Source organism: Pelodiscus sinensis, unplaced genomic scaffold (genome assembly GCF_049634645.1).
Source record: "Pelodiscus sinensis isolate JC-2024 unplaced genomic scaffold, ASM4963464v1 ctg72, whole genome shotgun sequence".
Lineage (NCBI taxonomy): Eukaryota > Metazoa > Chordata > Testudines > Trionychidae > Pelodiscus > Pelodiscus sinensis.
In genome coordinates this window covers 459,785-479,690 of record NW_027465834.1, presented here as the reverse complement: position 1 = coordinate 479,690, position 19,906 = coordinate 459,785, and the positions used below count along the sequence as shown (strand labels likewise).

Below are 19,906 nucleotides of genomic sequence, written 5' to 3'. Positions count from 1 at the left end.
GAAGTCTAGGGCTGTAAGAGACCTCAAGAGGTCACCAAGCCCAGCCCCCTTCCCAAAGCAGGACCAATCCAAACTCAGTCATCCCAGCCAGGGCTTTGTCAAGCCAGGACCTAAAAACCTCTAGGGATGGAGATTTCACCCCCTCCCTAGGGAACCCATTCCAGTGCCTCACCCTCCTAGTGAAGTAGTTTTTCCTAATATCCAACATAGACCTCCCCCACTGTAACTTGAGACCACTGCTCCTTGTTCTGCCATCTGTCATCACTGAAAACAGCCTCTTTCCATCTTCTCTGGAACCACCCTTCAGGAAGTTGAAGGCTGCTATCAAATCCCCCCTCACTTTTCTCTTCTGCAGACTAAATAAACCCAAATCCCTCAGCCTCTCCTTGTAGATCATGTGCTCTAGCCCCCTAGTCATTTTGGTTGCTCTCCACTGGACCCTATCCAATGCTTTCACATCCTTTCTATCGTGCGGGGCCCAGAACTGGATGCAGTATTCCAGATGTGGCCTCACCAATGCAGAATCCTGCTGCCTGAGACAACACCTGGAAATTTGGCAGCATGGGCACCAGGATATAAATAGAAATTGGCCAGATTCAGTCTGTGGGCCGGATCCTGCATCTTCCCTAGCCCTGTAATAGGGCAGCTACTGAATGATCCATCCCTTGTTGTCCAAGCTTCTGGCAGTTAGTCTACGTCTAGACTGCAGGCCTCTTTCAAAAGAGTCTTTTTCAAAAGATACTTTCAAAAAAGCCTCTTTCGAAAAAGAGCATCTAGACTACAACCAGTACTTTTGAAAAAGCAAGCCGCTTTTTCGAAAGAGAGCACCCAGGCAGTCTGGATGTTCTCTTTTGAAAAAGCACAGTTTGCATTACGTAGGGCCTTTTTTTGAAAGCGCTTTCGAAAAAAGGCATTATTCCTTGTAAAACGAAGTTTTCCACGGTTGAAAGAACTGCTGCATTCTTTCGATTTGCTTTCGAAAGAACACGGCAGCAGTCTAGATGCAGGGGAAGTTTTTTTGAAAAAAGGCCACTTTAAAAAAAAAACAAAAACCTGTAGTCTAGACACACCCTTAGAGGCTAAGGATAACCACAGCATGGGTTTGCATCCCTGACCAGGTTGGCCCAGGGTTATCAACTGGAAGTCAGGGAATCATGAGGTTATTACATTGGGGTCACAAGCTGTCAGCCTCCACCCCAAACTCCACTTTGCTTCCAGCATTTATAATGGTATTAAATATAAGAACATAGGAATATAAGAATGGCCATATTAGATCAGACCAAAGGTCCATCTAGCCTAGTATCCTGTCTTCTGAGGTGCCAGGTCACCCAGAAGGCAGGAGCAGAACAGGTAATCATCAAGTGATCCATCCCTGGTCGCCATTTCCCAGCTTCTGACAAACAGAAGCCAGGGACACCATTCCTGCCCATCCTAAGATAATAGTCACTGATGGACATATCCTCCATGGATTTATCTAGATCTCTTTCGAATCCTGTTAAAGACCTGGCCTTCATAACATTCTTTGGCAAGGAGTCCCACAGGCTGACTGTGTATTGTGTGAAGAAATGCTTCCTTTTGTTTGTTTTAAACCTGCTACCTATTCGTTTCATTTGGTGACTCCTAGTTCTTGTGTTATGGGAGCAAGTAAATAACTTTTCCTTATTTACTTTCTCCACACCAGTCATTATTGTATAGACCTCTATCATATCTCTTCTTAGTCTCATCTTTTCTAAGCAGAAAAGTCCCAGTTTTTTTAATCTCTCTTTACATGGCAGCCATTCCAAACACTTAATCATTTTTGTTGCCCTAGCCTCTGTTTGTCAAAAGCTGGGAGTGGGTGACAACGGGGAGGGATCACTTGATGATTCCCTGTTCTGTTCATTCCCTCTGGGGTACCTGGCATTGGCCATTGTCAGAAGACAGGATACTGGGCTACATGGACCTTTGGTGTTACCCTGTTTGGCTGTTCTTATGAGTATAAAAAGTTGTTTTTTTCAGACTAGACCATAAGAATTGATCATTCCTGGTTATGGACTGTTCCTTTGAGTGAGCTCATCATTATTAGGCAGCTTCAGTATTTTGGATACCAATAGAGGATTTTCTAGAATTGGTCTGATAAGTACTGAGCGGGGGTGGGGGGTGTCCAGCTGTTAACACTTGGAACAGAGATTTCCCCTCATTCAGTGCTTTCCTCATCCCAGAGTTCAGTATGCTTTTTGCTTTGGAATCTCTGTTCTTAATTCTGTATGCTAATGGAGATTCCACTCCCCCCCCCTTCCAATCTTTGATGCATAAGTCTAGAGGAGTTTTCATAACCCTGTGACCCTTGTACAGAGGAGTTTAGGTGTGCCTTCCCCCACCTTTTCAATGCTTTTTGTAAGTCTTTCTGCTGATGGGTTTTGGTTAAAGCAGCAGCTGGGGGCATGAGGTCTTTCGTGAGTAAAATAAGCTGGATACTGTAGCCTGGTCCCCCAAGAACACAGAGCTGATGGGTAATGCATCAGCCAACTCTCTCAGCACCCTCGGCCATGTTAGATCCAGCTGCATGGACTTGTGCTTGTATACAGAAAAAGTGCATCATCCTCGGTCACAGAAGGGTGAAGGGAGTTTATATGCCAAATATCTTAGGTTATACTCCTCATCAAAGATCTTCCATTTTATATGGTCTCCTGAACATATTATCTCTAAGACTGCGCTCTGGTAGGAGGGCTCATGAGCAGTCTGAGTTGAGTGGAAATGTTCTTCCCCAGAAATCTTAAGAGGTAGGAGGGGGTCAAAATCCATCTTGTTATGGATAGGTAGCTACAGTCTAAACAGAACTCTATAATCCACATTGGAGAATTAATTACATGGGAGGGTGCAAAGAAATAGCCCAAACTCCACATTCCCTGGTTAGCATATCACAATGTTGTCCTGTCTTCTCTGTCTGGAGCCACTAGGTCTCTTGGGCACCCAGGTGGGGGAAAGTCCCACCACAAGGGCCTTTAGGAGGCCTAGTGGGAAGCTCAGAAGTTCTTCTAGGGCCAGGCGCAGTTGCGGCTAGGTGACTATATTTCTTTACTGTATGACTCTTCAGATGCCCGGGACTCCATTGCTAAAAAGGCATATGGCCGGGTGTTTGGTTGGATTGTCCACAAAATCAATGAACTGCTGGCTGAGAGTGTGGATCCTGAGGTGGAGCTGAAGGAGATTGGTAAGTCTGAGCTATTTTGTTCTTGTCAGCCTCCTGAATGCAAGTGCCACAGCCAGTGTACCCTCCAAGATTTTCCATCCATAAGCGAAGTGAGTTTTATTTCGTTCACTGTCCCACAGGTTATGCCCACACTTGGCCTGTCAGTCCCCGGGTGGAACCCCTCTTCATTGCGACAGCCCTTTCTCAGGGAGTCCACTCCAGTGCGACAGCCCCTTCTTGGGGAGTCCACTCTCTTCTAGGGGGTCCACCCTTCTGCCTCCAGGACAGCACCTCTCAGAGCCTTTAGCACACCTGTCTCTGCCGTAAGCCCCCTCGGGGAGCGGAGGTATCAGCTCTCTCTGGACCTCCAAGGCCTCCACTCCCAGAGGGAATAGTGCAACCCTGTTCTCCAGGCCAGAGCAAAACTCAGCCAACACAAAACAGGAGGGTTTTATTGAGCTTTGAATGGAACAAAGGATTTCAGGCCTCTTGGCCTAGCCTCACTCAGCCCAGCACGTCTGAGTCTCCCCTGCAGCCAGGTGGCCTCTGCCTGCTCTCTTCCTGTACTTTTCAGAATCCTCCTTATAAGAACATAAGAACGGCCGTACTGGGTCAGACCAAAAGTCCTTCTAGCCCAGTATCCTGTCTACTGACAGTATACAGCACCAGGTGCCCCAGAGAGGGTGGACCGAAGACAATGATCGAGGAATTTGTCTCCTGCCATCTCTCTCCAGCCTCTGACAGACAGAGGCCAAGGACACCATTTTATCCCCTGGCTAATAGACTTTTATGGACCTAACCTCCATGAAATTATCTAGCTTCTCTTTAAACTCTGTTATAGTCCTAGCCTTCACAACCTCCTCTGGCAAGGAGCTCCACAGGTGGACTACACGCTGTGTGAAGAAGAACTTTCTTTTATTCATTTAAAACCTGCTACCCATTAATTTCATTTGGTGTCCTCTAGTTCTTCTATTATGGGAACTAATAAATAACTTTTCTTTATCGGCCCTCTCCACACCACTCATGATTTTATATACCTCTATCATATCCCCCCTCAGTCTCCTCTTTTCTAAACTGCAAAGTCCCAGTTGCTTTAACCGCTCCTCATATGGGACCCGCTCCAAACCCCTAATCATTTTAGTTGCCCTTTTCTGAACCCTTTCCAAGGCCAAAATATCTTTTCTGAGGTGAGGAGACCACATCTGTACACAGTATTCAGGATGTGGGCGTACCATAGTTTTATACAGGGGCAGTAAGATATTCTGTGTCTTATTTCCTATCCCTTTCCTAATAATTCCTAGCATCCTATTTGCCTTTTTGACCGCCGCTGCACACCGTGTGGAAGTTTTCAGAGAACTGTCCACGATAACTCCAAGATCTCTTTCCTGATTTGTCGTAGCCAAATTAGCCCCTATCATACTGTACATATAATTGGGGTTATTTTTCCCAATGTGCATTACTTTACACTTATCCACATTAAATTTCATTTGCCATTTTGCTGCCCAATCACTGAGTTTGGTGAGATCTTCTTGGAGTCCCTCACAGTCTGCTTCTGTCTTGACTATCCTAAACAGTTTGGTATCATCCGCAAACTTTACTACCTCACTGCTTACCCCTTTCTCCAGATCATTTATGAATAAGTTGAAAAGGATTGGTCCCAGGACTGACCCTTGGGGGATACCACTAGTTACCCCTCTCCAATCTGAAAATGTACCATTTATTCCTACCCTTTGTTTCCTGTCTTTTAACCAGTTCTCAATCCAAGAAAGGACCTTCCCTCTTATCCCATGGCCATGTAATTTACACAAGAGCCTTTGGTGAGGGACCTTGTCAAAAGCTTTCTGAAAATCCAAGTATACTATATCTACTGGATCCCCCTTATCTGCATGCTTGTTAACCCCTTCAAAGAACTCTAACAGATTAGTAAAACAGGATTTCCCTTTACAGAAACCATGTTGACTTTTGTCCAACAAATTATGTTCTTCTACATGCTTCACAATTTTATTCTTTACTATTGTTTCGACTAATTTGCCCGGTACTGAAGTTAGACTTACTGGTCTGTAATTGCCAGGATCGCTTCTAGAGCCCTTTTTAAATATTGGTGTCACGTTGGATACCTTCCTGTCATTAGGTATGGAAGCCGATTTAAAGGATAGGTTACAAACCACAGATAATAGCTCAGCAATTTCCCATTTGAGTTCTTTTAGAACCCTTGGATGAATGCCATCCGGTCCCGGAGATTTGTTAACATTAAGTTTTTCTATTTGTTCCAAAACCTCCTCTAATGACACTTCAATCCGGGACAGTTCCTCAGATTCATCACCCACAAAGGACGGTGCAGATTCAGGAATCTCCCCAACGTCCTCAGCCGTGAAGACTGAAGCAAAGAAATCATTTTGTTTCTCTGCAATGGCTTTATCGTCCTTGATTGCTCTTTTTATAGCTCGATCATCTAGGGGACCCAGAGGTTTTGTAGCAGGCTTCCTGCTTCTAATGTACTTAAAAAACATTTTGTTATTTCTTTTTGAGTTTTTGGCTAGCTGTTCAAAAAATCTTTTTTTGCTTTTCTTATTACATTTTTACACTTGATTTGACAGTGGATTGGACTTCCACTTCTTAAAAGATACCTTTTTGTCCCTCACTGCTTCTTTTACATGGCGTTTAAGCCACGGTGACACTGTTTTAGGTCTCTTGCTATGTTTTTTAATTTGGGGTATACATTTAAGTTGGGCCTCTATTATGGTGTCTTTAAAAAGTTTCCATGCAGCTTTCAGGGATTTGGCTCTAGTCACTGTGCCTTTTAATTTCTGTTTAACTATCCTCCTCATTTTTGTGTAATTCCCCTTTTTGAAATTAAATGCCAGGGTGCTGGACTGCTGAGGTGTTCTTCCCACCACAGGAATGTTGAATGTTATTATATTATGGTCACTATTCCCAAGCGGTCCTGTAACGGTTATTTCCCGGACCTGATCCTGCACTCCACTCAGGACTAAATCAAGAATTGCCTCTCCCCTTGTGGGTTCCTGCACCAGCTGCTCCAAGAAGCAGTCATTTAAGCCTTTGAGAAATGTTATCTCCGCTTCTCTTCCTGAGGTGACACGTATCCAGTCAAGATGGGGGTAATTAAAATCCCCCATTATTATAGAATTCTCTATTTTGGTAGCCTCTCTAATCTCCCTCAGCATTTCAATGTCAGTATCGCTGTCCTGGTCAGGTGGTCGGTAATATATCCCTACTGCTAATTTCTTATTATTGGAGCATGGAATTACTATCCATAGCGATTCTATGGAACGTGTTGATTCAGTTAATATTTTTATTTCATTTGATTCTACATTATCTTTCACATACAGTGCCACTCCGCCACCCACCCGGCCTGCTCTATCCTTTCTATATATTTTATATCCCGGTATGATTGTGTCCCACAGGTTTTCCTCATTCCACCAGGTTTCAGTGATGCCTATTATGTCAATCTCCTCATTTAATACGAGGTACTCCAGTTCACCCATCTTATTAGTCAGACTCCTAGCATTTGTGTAGAAGCACTTTAAAAATTTGCCACTGCTTATTTGTCTGCCCTTCCCTGGTGCATTGGATTCCTTAAAATGCGGTTGTTTGTCTGCTCCGGCCCATGGTTTGTCCTCTCCCCTCCTCTCTTTCTGACTACAGCTTAGAGAATCTTCTTCCAGCTGAGCCTCCAATATCCCCTACAACAGCCTCTCCCTCATCCATTATCTTCTATGCTGGTAAACAGGGTCACCTGGACCCCTCTCTTCTCCGCCTCTCCTCTCCTCCATCCATTGTTCTCCCATGGCTGAAACTAGCTGGGCAAGACACCAAGGTCTTCTCTCTGCTGCCCATTGTCCTCCCTCTGGCCAGAACCAGTAACCAGGCACTGGAGTCTCCAGTTTTGTGCTGTTCGCTGTAACAACAAACTCTATCTTGACTTAGCACATTAAATCAGTAACATCCAGGGACACTGAGTGCCCTCCATCTGCAAGTAACCCCCCCTTTGAACTCCTCAAAACTCCCACACTTCCTCACATGCACCATTACTGAGGTTATGTGCACTTGTTCAGATGTGTGGCACTGTAGCACCCACCAGTGGTGCTGCTCCCTGAGAGACTCTCCCAGTGCAGAGACCCCAACCCACCCCCCACTTGCTGAGACCTTGAGCCTTTCTCCCAGGCAACACCCTCCACCTGTGCAGGGCTGCGAGTCCCCGCTTGAGGCAAAGGGAAGCTACTGCCAGTACCCATTGCTTGCACGGAATGGGGTGCTGAAGGTGGAGCAGCGACATGTGGAGAGCTGGAGGTGGGGAGGACAGCAGAGGGCAGTGATGGGGGAAGAGGGGTGCAAGAGGCCCTGGCCCCAGGAGCAGCCACATCACAGCCCAACTCCAGCTCTGGCAGCCACCCACCACGCGGCCCGAAAGACACTGGGCAGCTGTCACGCAGACCTGGCCGCAGCTCCAACCCTAAAGCAGCCACACTGCAGACCTGGCTCCAGCCCCCGGAGCCGCCATGCTGTAGACCTGGGCTCCCACTACTCCAAGATTTGGATTCTTGGTGAGGGTCTGTGTAGATTTTGCTGGGGGTTAGTTCTAACATTGTTCTCTGTGAGGTGAGTCTCTGGAGTGGAGGTGGCTGGGGTGTAGCTGGCTTCATGGATGGGGTTAGTGTGAGGGAATGAGATTCAGTGCAGGATTATGGCAACCTGTGGAAGGAGCATAATGCAGGGGTTCCACAAGGGTGGGTCTCTGATGAGATGACAGCTTGTGAAGGTATGGGGCTTGGTGAGGTGAGGTTTTCGCTGCCAATATAGGAAGCTTAATTGAGAGAATGCTCAGCCCCCGATAGGTGAGTCTGCAGGCGTCTATGTTAAGGCTCATGTCCCTCCTTCCAGGGATCCTGGATATCTTTGGGTTTGAGAACTTTGTGGTGAATCGTTTTGAGCAGCTCTGCATCAACTTGGCCAACGAACAGCTGCAGCAGTTTTTCAATTATGTAAGTTTGAGGTGTGACATCATCTGGTCTGGCAAGGGGCTCCACATGGTGCTGGGAGAGCCATAGAAGGGAAGAGTGGTGCTCTCTCATTGTACAATAGAGCCTCCGTAGGGCTGGGGGAAATCAGAGTGGTGATCCTGCCATGGGAGCGGAGAGGAGATGAGGAGCAGGGTCTTCCTCATGCATGTAAGTTTCCGATGTTGCCCCTGGTGCAGGTGGATTGCTTACAGCTGTGATCTTGTCTTGAGAAGGCATATGATCGCTGAGGCAGTTTGAAGCTGTGACTCTGCCTTGCAAATAGGGTGTCATGGGAAAGGATGCATGACTTGCTTGGCGAAAGGCTGTTGGTTCTGGTGGGAGCTCCAATTTCACTCTCTTCTGTGTCTCAGCACATTTTCCAACTGGAGCAGGCTGTTTACCAGGAGGAAGGACTACCCTGGGAGACAATTACATTCAACAATAATAAACCCATTCTGGTGAGTAGCCTAGAACTTGGCATGGGGGAGAGCCCTCCAACCCCAGGCCCAGGGGAAGGAGAGAGGAGGTACTGTATCCAAGGTTGGGATGGTTAAAATCTAGGGAAAAGTTCCCTTGAAGGTAGGAACAAGGTGTGTAGTGAGCAAATGGAGAGGAGATGTCCTCTCACGAGAGGATGAACTCCTCCACTCCTGTTAAGGGACTCCTCTCTTTTCCTTCTCCTGCTGCAGGACCTGTTCCTGGCTAAGCCACTGGGGCTGCTGTCTCTCCTTGATGAGCAGAGTGCTTTCCCTCAGGTACAGTAATTGTGACTGGAGTGGTACAGGGACAAGTCAAAGAAGATGATGTACTGTTGCAACAGATGTCTGACGAGAAATATTGGTCTTCTGCTGGGGTGCAAAAGGTTAACTTGTTGGATCAGGTCTGTGAAGCTCCAGGCCAGGACTAATCCTGAGCAGTGTTGTGTTGTCATGGCTCAGGAGTGTTCAGTGAGCTCAAATGCAGTAATATTTTGTAATCTAGACAAGAGCCTTGGAGCACTTAGGGCTGGTGGGTACAACCACAGGCAGTGTGGTTTAGCAAGGGGAAGTAGCACAGAACTGAGGAGAGTTTCCAGTGCTGTGAGTGTAGGTCAGTGTGGGGTGGATAGTTGTGCCTGAGTCTGCCTCGATTCTGAACTGCTGAAATCCTCCTTGTTCTATAAACCAAATCTCGCACCACAGCCTACCTCCCAAGCCCCAGAAATGCTACTTTTCAGGCATTGTTCACATTGTAACTGTTCTGTGTTCAAGCATTAAAGGATCTAAGTGATGGCAAAGTGGAATGAAGCAAAGGCACGTTAATCTGCAAATATGTGAGGGATGTATAACTAGGAGGAAAGGGCAGAACTCTGAGTGAATTTCATCTCCCAGAAGGAACTGGCAGTAGGCGTTCCCTATCACTTGGCACTAAAGGCTAGAAAACCACCTATAGGGAATAATGCTGTCCTGAAAGATGAAGTAGGTGGGATTCAATAGGCATTTTCTTTCTAACATCTGTGATACCTAGTCAAGCTGGAGAAATTCATAAGAACAGCCATACTGGGTCAGATCAAAGGTCCAGGAATCGTAGAATACTAGGACTGGAAGGGATCTTGAGAGATCATCGAGTCCAGTCCTCTGTCCCCGTGGCAGGACCAAATACTGTCTTGTCCCGGGGTCTCTCTTTCTGCCCCACATCCCCCACAAACTGGATACAATTTTGTGGTGACCTTGAGGCTTTTTTTCGCCGCCTCCGTCTCCGAGAATATTTCCAAACCACCACTGAACATCAATCTGACCTACCAGATCCCCCCTACCAACACCAAAGGAAAAATAATTCTATATGGACTCCCCCTGACGGTCGGAATTACAATCTGGATTTCTATATACACAGCTTCCGCAACAACGCACAGACTGACATTATTCGCAAACGACAACAAGCGACACACAATCTTAGCCGCGCTGAACACCATGCCATCCAGAGTCTCAAAAACAACCTGGACATTGTAATCAAACCAGCTGACAAAGGGGGTGCTGTGGTCATTATGAATAAGGCCGACTATTACCAGGAGGCAACCAGACAACTCTCGAACACCACATTTTACAAACCTCTCCCCTCTGACCCCACCTTGGACTACCAAAAGAAACTACACTGTCTCCTTAAAAGCCTCCCCACAGCTACTCGGGAACAAATCCTCACAGAATCACCTTCTGACCCCCGACCAGGATTGTTCTATCTACTTCCCAAGATCCATAAACCTGGGCACCCCGGACGTCCCATCATCTCTGGTATTGGCACGCTCACTACTGGTCTATCCAGCTATGTAGACACTCTTCTCAAACCCTTCGTAACCAATACCCCCAGCTATCTCCGAGACACTACTGACTTCCTAAGGAAACTACAAAACATCGATAACCTCCCCAATAATACCATCCTTGCCACCATGGATGTAGAAGCTCTATATACCAACATCCCACATGAAGACGGATTACAAGCAATTAGAAACACTATCCCAGAGGACACTACTGCCAACCTGATAGCAGACCTATGTAACTTTGTTCTCACCCACAATTATTTCCAGTTTGAGAACAACTTATACCTCCAGATCAGCGGCACAGCCATGGGTACACGCATGGCCCCACAGTATGCTAACATCTTTATGGCTGACCTAGAACAACGTTTCCTCAACTCCCGTCCCCTTTCACCCCTCCTCTACCTACGGTACATCGATGACATCTTTATGATCTGGACACATGGCCAAGAAACACTGGAGATATTCCACAGAGATTTCAACAACCTACACCCCACCATCAACCTCAGCCTGGACCATTCTACACGAGAGATCCACTTCCTGGACACCACCGTACAAATCAACAATGGAAAATTAGACACCACTCTCTACAGAAAACCCACCGACTCATACAGTTACCTACATGCATCCAGCTCCCATCCAGAACACACCACACGATCCATCGTCTATAGCCAAGCCCTTCGATACAACCGCATCTGCTCTAACCCCACTGACAGAGACCAGAAGCTTCAGGATCTCTACCAAGCATTTATAAATCTCAACTACCCACCCAGAGAAATAAAAAAGCAAATTGAAAGAGCCAGACGAATACCTAGAAACCATCTACTTCAAGACAGACCCAAGAAAACCAACAATAGAACACCACTTGTCATCACCTACAACCCCCAACTAAAACCTGTCCAACACATTATCAATAAACTACAGCCTATATTGGAACAGGATACCATACTCAAAGAGGCTCTGGGAGACAGACCCATAGTCTCATATAGACAACCACCTAACCTCAAGATGATTCTTACCAACCACCACAGGACATACCACACTAATACCAACCCTGGTACCTTCCCTTGCAACAAACCCCGTTGCCAGCTTTGTCCACATATTCATTCTGCTGATACCATTATTGGACCTAACCAAGTAAGTTATAAGATCAAGAACACATATTCCTGCGCATCCAGAAATATAATCTATGCTATCATGTGCCGAAAGTGTCCGTCTGCTATGTACATTGGACAAACATCTCAGACACTTCGCCAAAGGATTAATGCCCACAAAACAGATATCAGACAAGATCACAAAGAGAAAACAGTTTCTTGCCACTTTAACCAGAAAGGACACTCTCTAAATGACTTAGCCACCTGCATTCTGCTACAAAGACCTTTTACATCTGCACTTGAAAGGGAATCCTCTGAACTGTCATTCATGTTAAAATTCGACACTTATCACCAAGGACTTAACAAGACTTTGAACTTTCTCACCCATTACCAAGACAGTTTCCCCAATTATCACCTGTAATACCATTAACTCACAAACATCCCACTCTCCCTACCTTTAATATCAGCAATTCACAGACACTTACCTTCCTTCCTCCCCCTTCCCACCCCCCCGCATCCCCCTTCTGTTCTGCAATGTGATTTGTCCTTTTCATATTTGTTCATTTTTTTAAATTGTATCCTTTGGTATATATGGTTGTGACTACTTTCTTCCACTATTTGATCTGAGGAAGTGGGTCTGGCCCACGAAAGCTCATCATCTAATAAACCATCTTGTTAGTCTTTAAAGTGCTACATTGTCCTGCATTTTGCTTCAACTACCCCAGACTAACACGGCTACATTTCTATCACTAGACCATCCCTGATAGACATTTATCTAACCTACTCTTATCTAACCTACTCTTAAATATCTCCAGAGATGGGGATTCCACAACCTCCCTGGGCAATTTATTCCAATATTTGACTACCCTGACAGTTAGGAACATTTTCCTAATGTCCAACCTAAACCTCCCTTGCTGCAGTTTAAGCCCATTGCTTCTTGTCTTATCCTCAGAGGCCAAGATGAACAAGCTTTCTCCATCCTCCTTATGACACCCTTTTAGATACCTGAAAACGGCTATCATGTCCCCCCTCAGTCTTCTCTTTTCTAAACTAAACAAATCCAATTCTTTCAGCCTTACTTCATAGGTCATGTTCTCTAGACCTTTAATCATTCTTTTTGCTCTTCTCTGTACCCTCTCCAATTTTTCCACATCTTTCTTGAAATGCGGTGCCCAGAACTGGACACAGTACTCCAACTGAGGCCTAACTAGTACAGAGTAGAACGGAAGAATGACTTCTTGTGTCTTGCTCACAACACACCATCTAGCCCAATGTCCTGTCTTCAGATAGTGGCCAATGCCAAATGCCCCAGAGGGAGTGAGTGGAACAGGTAATCATCAAGTAATCTCTCTCCTGTCACCCATTTCCAGCCTCTGACAAACAAAGGATAGTGACACCATTCCTACTCATCCTGGCTAATAAATATTGATGGACCTAGCCTCCAGGAATTTATCTAATTCTTTTTTAACCTTGTTAAAATTGTGGTCTTTACAACAGTCTCTGGCAAGGAGTTCTACAGGTTGACTGTGCGCTGTGCGAAGAAATACTTCCTTTTGTTTGTTTTAAACCTTCTACCTATTAATTTCATTTGGTGACCCCTAGTTCTTATACCTCCTCCAGCTAGTAGCCAAAGAGCCAGTATATCCTCAGAATATAGGGTGTCCCCACGCTGCACATGGCGTTTCAAAGTGGCAACACTGCGTGGAGCTGGGATCTGTTAGAGACAGGGCTCAGTGCAGCGCTGCTGCTTTGAAACGCTGCGGGAAGCTCAGCGTCAGGTTCCTTGTGTTGTGCTTACCTCAGACTACTGAACACTTTGATGTCTGAGGTTTATAATCAATTTATCTCTGATAATCCAATCTTTGGATCAAGACTATTAAGTTTACAGCTCTAGCCTCAAGTACACTTATTTTCATTTTCACATTTACTTGATATACAGAAGGTTCCTGAGGCTCATCATCAGAGTGTTCCCATTCAGCCTTTTGTCTGCACCAAGAGCATGTACAAGGATGATGGCTGTATTGGCAGCCCATCTACAAAATCAAGGTGTTTCAATGTTTCTCTGTGGTGATGACTGGATAATCAAAAGTTTAATATACCAGTCAGTGCCGAGAGTCCATATGCACCCTAAGGCTCCTATTCCAACATCCCAGGCTAAACACAGAAAAGATTACTTGAATGCTATGACTATGGAAATTATTGTGAAAAATTGGAGCCCATGGCAGAGTGAATATACTCCCTTCTAGAGAGATTCCAAACTATAGAATCATAGAATCATAGAATCATAGGACTGGAAGGGACCTCGAGAGGTCATCGAGTCCAGCCCCCCGCCCTCAAGGCAGGATCAAGCTCCGTCTACACCATCCCTGACAGATGTCTATCTAACCTGTTCTTAAATATCTCCAGAGAGGGAGATTCCACCACCTCCCTTGGCAATTTATTCCAATATTTGACCACCCTGACAGTTAGGAATTTTTTCCTAATGTCCAATCTAAACCTCCCCTGCTGCACTTTAAGCCCATTACTCCTTGTCCTGTCCTCAGAAACCAAGAGGAACAAATTTTCTCCTTCCTCCTTGTGACACCCTTTTAGATATTTGAAAACCGCTATCATGTCCCCCCTTAATCTTCTTTTTTTCAAACTAAACAAGCCCAGTTCATGAAGCCTGGCTTCATAGGTCATGTTCTCTAAACCTTTAATCATTCTTGTCGCTCTTCTCTGTACCCTTTCCAATTTCTCCACATCTTTCTTGAAATGTGGTGCCCAGAACTGGACACAGTACTCCAGCTGAGGCCTAACTAGTGCAGAGTAGAGCGGCAGAATGACTTCACGAGTTTTGCTTACAACACACCTGTTGATACAACCTAGAATCATATTTGCTTTTTTTGCAACAGCATCACACTGTTGACTCATATTCAACTTGTGGTCCACTATGACCCCTAGATCCCTTTCCGCCATGCTCCTTCCTAGACAGTCGCTTCCCATCTTGTATGTATGGAACTGATTGTTCCTTCCTAAGTGGAGCACTTTGCATTTCTCTTTATTAAACCTCATCCTGTTTACCTCCGACCATTTCTCTAACTTGCTAAGGTCATTCTGAATTATGTCCCTATCCTCCAAAGAAGTCGCAACCCCACCCAGTTTGGTATCATCTGCAAACTTAATAAGCGTACTCTCTATCCCAATATCTACATCATTGATGAAGATATTGAACAGTATGGGTCCCAAAACAGACCCTTGAGGAACTCCACTTGTTATCCCTTTCCAGCAGGATTTAGAACCGTTAACAACCACTCTCTGACTACGGTTATCCAGCCAATTATGCACCCACCTTATCGTGGCCCTATCTAAGTTATCTTTGCCTAGTTTATCAATAAGAATATCATGCGAGACCGTATCAAATGCCTTACTAAAGTCTAGGTATATGACATCCACCGCTTCTCCCTTATCCACAAGGCTCGTTATCTTATCAAAGAAAGCTATCAGATTAGTTTGGCATGACTTGTTCTTCACAAACCCATGCTGGCTATTCCCTATCACTTTATTACCTTCCAAGTGTTTGCATATGATTTCCTTAATTACCTGCTCCATTATCTTCCCTGGGACAGACGTTAAACTGACCGGTCTATAGTTTCCTGGGTTGTTCTTATTCCCCTTTTTATAGATGGGCACAATATTTGCCCTTTTCCAGTCTTCTGGAATCTCCCCTGTCTGCCATGATTTTTCAAAGATCATAGCTAAAGGCTCAGATACCTCCTCTATCAGCTCCTTGAGTATCCTGGGATGCATTTCATCAGGACCTGGTGACTTGCTGACATCTAACTTTCCTAAGTGATTTTTAACTTGTTCTTTGTGTATCCTATCTTCTAAACTTACCCTCTCTCTGCTTGTATTCACTACGTTAGGCACACCTCCAGACTTCTCGGTGAAGACCGAAACAAAGAAGTCATTGAGCATCTCCGCCATTTCCAAGTTTCCTGTTACTGCTTCTCCCTCCTCACTAAGCAGTGGGCCTACCCTGTCCTTGGTCTTCCTCTTGCTTTTAATGTATTTATAAAAGGTCTTCTTGTTTCCCTTTATGCCTGTAGCTAATTTGATCTCATTTTGTGCCTTTGCCTTTCTAATCTTGCCCCTGCATTCCCGTGTTGCTTGCCTATATTCATCCTTTGTTATTTGTCCTAGTTTCCATTTTTTATGAGACTCCTTTTTTATTTTGAGATTGTGCAAGATCTCCTTGTTAAGCCAAGCTGGTCTTTTGCCATATTTTCTATCTTTCCTACACAGCGGAATTGTTTGCTTTTGGGCCCTTAACAACGTCCCTTTGAAATACTTCCAACTCTCCTCAGTTGTTTTTCCCTTCAGTCTTGCTTCCCATGGGACCTTACCTACAAGTTCTCTGAGCTTATCAAAATCTGCCTTCCTGAAATCCATTACCTCAATTGTGCTGGTCTCCCTTCTACCTTTCCTTAAGATCATGAACTCTATTATTTCGTGATCACTGTCCCCTATACTGTCTTCCACTTTCAAGTTCTCAACTAGTTCCTCCCTATTTGTTAAAACCAAATCCAGAACAGCTTCTCCTCTGGTAGCTTTTTCAACCTTCTGAAACAGAAAGTTGTCTCCAATGCAGTCCAGAAACTTATTGGATAGCCTGTGCCTCGCTGTGTTAGTTTCCCAACATATGTCTGGATAGTTGAAGTCCCCCATCACCACCAAATCTTGGGCTTTGGATAGTTTTGTTAATTGTTTAAAAAAGGCCTCATCCACCTCTTCCACCTGGCTAGGTGGCCTGTAGTAGACTCCTAGCATGATATCACCCTCGTTTTTTACCCCTTTTAGCTTAACCCAGAGACTCTCTACAAAGCTATCTCCTACATTCATCTCCACTTCAGTCCAAGTGTGTACATTTTTAATATACAAGGCAACCCCTCCTCCCTTTTTTCCCTGTCTGTCCTTCCTGAGCAAGCCATACCCTTCCATACCAACATTCCAATCATGCGTCCCATCCCACCAGGTTTCTGTAATACCAATGATATCATAGTTGGTGCAGCTTGTCCCAGATTAAGGTGTCATTAGTGGAGGTTTTGGAACAAATTGATAAACTTAACAGTAACAAGTTACCGGGACCAGATGGCATTCACCCAAGAGTTCTGAAAGAACTCAGATGCGAAATTGCGCAACTATTATCTGTGACTTGTAACATATACTTCAAATCAACTTCCGTACCTAATGACTAGAAGATGGCTAACGTGACACCAGTATTTAAAAAGCACTCTAGAGGTGATTCTGGCAATTACAGACCGGTAAGTCTAACATCAGCACCAGGCAAATAAGTTGAAACTATAGTAAAGAATAAAGTTTTCAGACACATCGATTATCATATATCAGAGGGGTAGCTGTGTTAGTCTGAATCTGCAAAAGCGGCAAGGAGTCCTGTGGCACCTTATAGACTAACTGAAGTGTAGGAGCATAAGCTTTCGTGGGCAAAGACCCACTTCGTCAGATGCATGTACAGGCAGTCCCCAGGTTACGTACAAGATAGGGACTGTAGGTTTGTTCTTAAGTTGAATTTGTATGTAAGTCAGAACTGGCGTCCAGATTCAGCTGCTGTTGAAACTGACCAGCGGCTGACTACAGGAAGCCCGAGGCAGAGCTGCTCTGCCCCGGGCTTCCTGGAATCAGCCACTGATCAGTTTCAACAGCGGCTGAATATGGACGCCTGGGACTCCTCGGGGCTACTGGACCAACCTGGCAGCGCCCCAGCTGCTCTACCCCAGGTGTTGGCGAGAAAAGCCTGGTCTGCTGGGGCGGGCAGCGCACTAGATGCGCCCCCCCCCCCCCCCCCCCACAGCAGACCAGGGAGACGCGGAGCAAAGCCACGGAGGACGCGGGCGGCGGGACTGCGGCGCCTCTCGGCGGTCCTGCTGCCCGCGTCTCCCTGGTCTGCTGGGGGGGGGGGGGGGGCGCAGCTAGTGCGCCCCCCCCCCCCCCAGAAGACCAGGCAGATGTGGGCGGCGGGACCGCCACGGCTTTGCTCCGCATCTCCCTGGTCTGCTGCCCCCCGCCTTCCCCCAGCAGACCAGGCAGACGCAGAGCGGCTTTTCTCACCGCGGCTTTGCTCCATGTCTCCCTGGTTTGCTGGCCCCCCCCTCCCCCCTCAGCAGACCAGGGAGACGCGGAGCAGCTTTTCTCGCTGCGGAGGACGCGGGCGGCGGGACCGCGGCGCGTCTGGGCGGTTGCGGCGCGTCTGGGCGGTCCCGCCGTTCGTATGTAGGGATCCGAAGTAAGTCGGATCCACGTAAGTCGGGGACTGCCTATAGTGGAAATTTCCAGAGGCAGGTATAAATATGCAGGCCAGAATCAGGCTGGAGATGACGAGGTGGATCCAATCAAGGAGGATGAGGCCCACTTCTAGTAGCTGATCTGGAGATGTGAATTCCAAAAGAGCAGAAGCTGCTTTTGTAGTTACCAAGCCATTCACAGTCTTTGTTTAATCCAGAGTTGATTGTGTCAAACTTGAAGATGAACTGTAGCTCAGCAGTTTCTCTTTGAAGTCTGGTCCTGAAGTTTTTTTGCTGCAGGATAGCTACTTTTAGATCTGCAATTGTGTGTCCAGGAAGATTGAAGTGTTCCCCTACAGGTTTTTGTATGTTGCCATTCCTAATATCAGATTTGTGTCCATTGATTCTTTTACGTAGGGCCTGTCCAGTTTGGCCGATGTATATAGCTGTGGGGCATTGTTGGCACATGATGGCATATATTACGTTAGTAGATGTGCAGGAGAATGTACCAGTGACAGTATGGCTGATCTGGTTAGGTCCTGTGATGGTGTTGCTGGTGTATATATATGGGCAGAGTTGGCACCGAGGTTTATTGCAAGGATTGGTTCCTGAGTTCAAGTTATTATGGTGTGGTGTGTAGTGGCTGGTGAGAATATGCTTCAGGTTGGCGGGTTGTCTGTGGGCAAGGAATGGCCTACCTCCCAAGGCCTGTGAAAGCGAGGGATCATTGTCCAGGATGGTTTGAAGATCAGTAATGATGCGTTGACAGTCTGGACCTTTACATAGAATGCTTCTGCGTACAGCTCGCGATCTCCTCCGTCGAGGATGTTTTCACGCTTGCCTCATTCACCAAGACAGTTGCCTCATCTAACATACTACCACCATCATGGTAGTCTCATATCCTCGAGACACTCATCACCAGCCAGATCGGAGCACGATTATGACTATTATCACAGGCCACATTACTCATCTCGACACTATTACAGATCACATTCATATAGACGATGTCCCTGCTGCTGCCATTAGCCAAGATATCACCATGCTTCAATGCAACCTCAGCCAACACAATGACCCCCAACCCCTTCTGAGCAGAGTCACACTTCACAACCGCAACGCTCAGAACAGGAGGAGGGACAGTTATCAGAATCCGAGGAACCTGAACCTGAAACATCTCTGACAGATCAATCCTCATCTCCTGATAAGGCGGTATTCCTGGGAGACATGTCCCCCAGGACGACCTGAAGCAATTGCAGGAACTATTCAGGCATGTGGCAGAATCACAGCAGGTGCAGCTACTTAGGGAACTACAGATGAAAGTAGGAGACTTCCCCTTTGAAAAGTGCAAGCTTTTCTCAGAGAAACTGACGAGGTCTTGGGCAAAGACCCTCTGTGACGGGGTGAAGCAACCCCGCCACTTGCAAATGCTGCGAGCCGCGGCTGATAATGACAGAATCGGAGCCGTGGCCGCAGCCGCTCCGGACCCCGGAGCTAGAGCATGAACACATCTGCAAGACGCGCCAGAGGGAAGCGCAGACGTCAGAGGCGCGCCCGAGCGGAGCAGGGAGGGGCACCCGGAAGTGAGGGTGTCCAGCGGTGCCGGCGAGCGGCCAGATAAAAAGGACCCTGCGGCAGACGAAGGGGAAGGTGTGGGGGAAGGCGCCACGAGAGGTGAGGAGGGGGCAAGGAAGACCCAAGAGGCCGGCTGATAACGGCGCGGCGGGGTGAACAAGACCCAGGGCGGGCCGTGGAACCCGGGAACGGGCGTGTTTTGGGGTAAACCCCCGCCTGTTACCGTCAGGAGGTTCCCTCCTGGCGTTAGGGCCCTGGGTCGGGGTCTGGAGAGAGGGTGGGCCCGGATCCCTCACCCCGCCAACGCGGGCTATAATCGGGGGAGGGGTGACTCGCCTCCCAGGGAAGGGGGGGGGGGCAATGTGTGCCCTGTGACACTCTTGTACGACATTACGTACCCTGGGTATGTATACTCCCCCGTATAAGAGGAGGAGATACTACCCATATCAGAGGAGGTATGATTTTCAGTACCAGAGGCA

The 19,906-nt window shown here is 46.6% G+C and overlaps 1 protein-coding gene across 10 annotated transcripts in view; it reads left to right on the top strand.

Moving 5' to 3' along the window:
* Window positions 1–19,906, top strand: part of LOC102461674 (myosin-IIIb-like) — a 181,584-nt gene that overhangs the window by 59,450 nt on the left and 102,228 nt on the right. For all 10 annotated transcript variants that reach the window (XR_012898732.1, XM_075914719.1, XM_075914716.1 and 7 more), the window contains 4 exons: window positions 3,077–3,193; window positions 8,075–8,175; window positions 8,565–8,651; window positions 8,883–8,948. Coding sequence is in view for 9 of the 10 variants with exons in the window: in XM_075914719.1 (XP_075770834.1) it covers window positions 3,077–3,193; window positions 8,075–8,175; window positions 8,565–8,651; window positions 8,883–8,948 (371 nt within the window). In the remaining variant the exon portion in view is untranslated. The remainder of the gene's footprint in view (window positions 1–3,076; window positions 3,194–8,074; window positions 8,176–8,564; window positions 8,652–8,882; window positions 8,949–19,906) is intronic.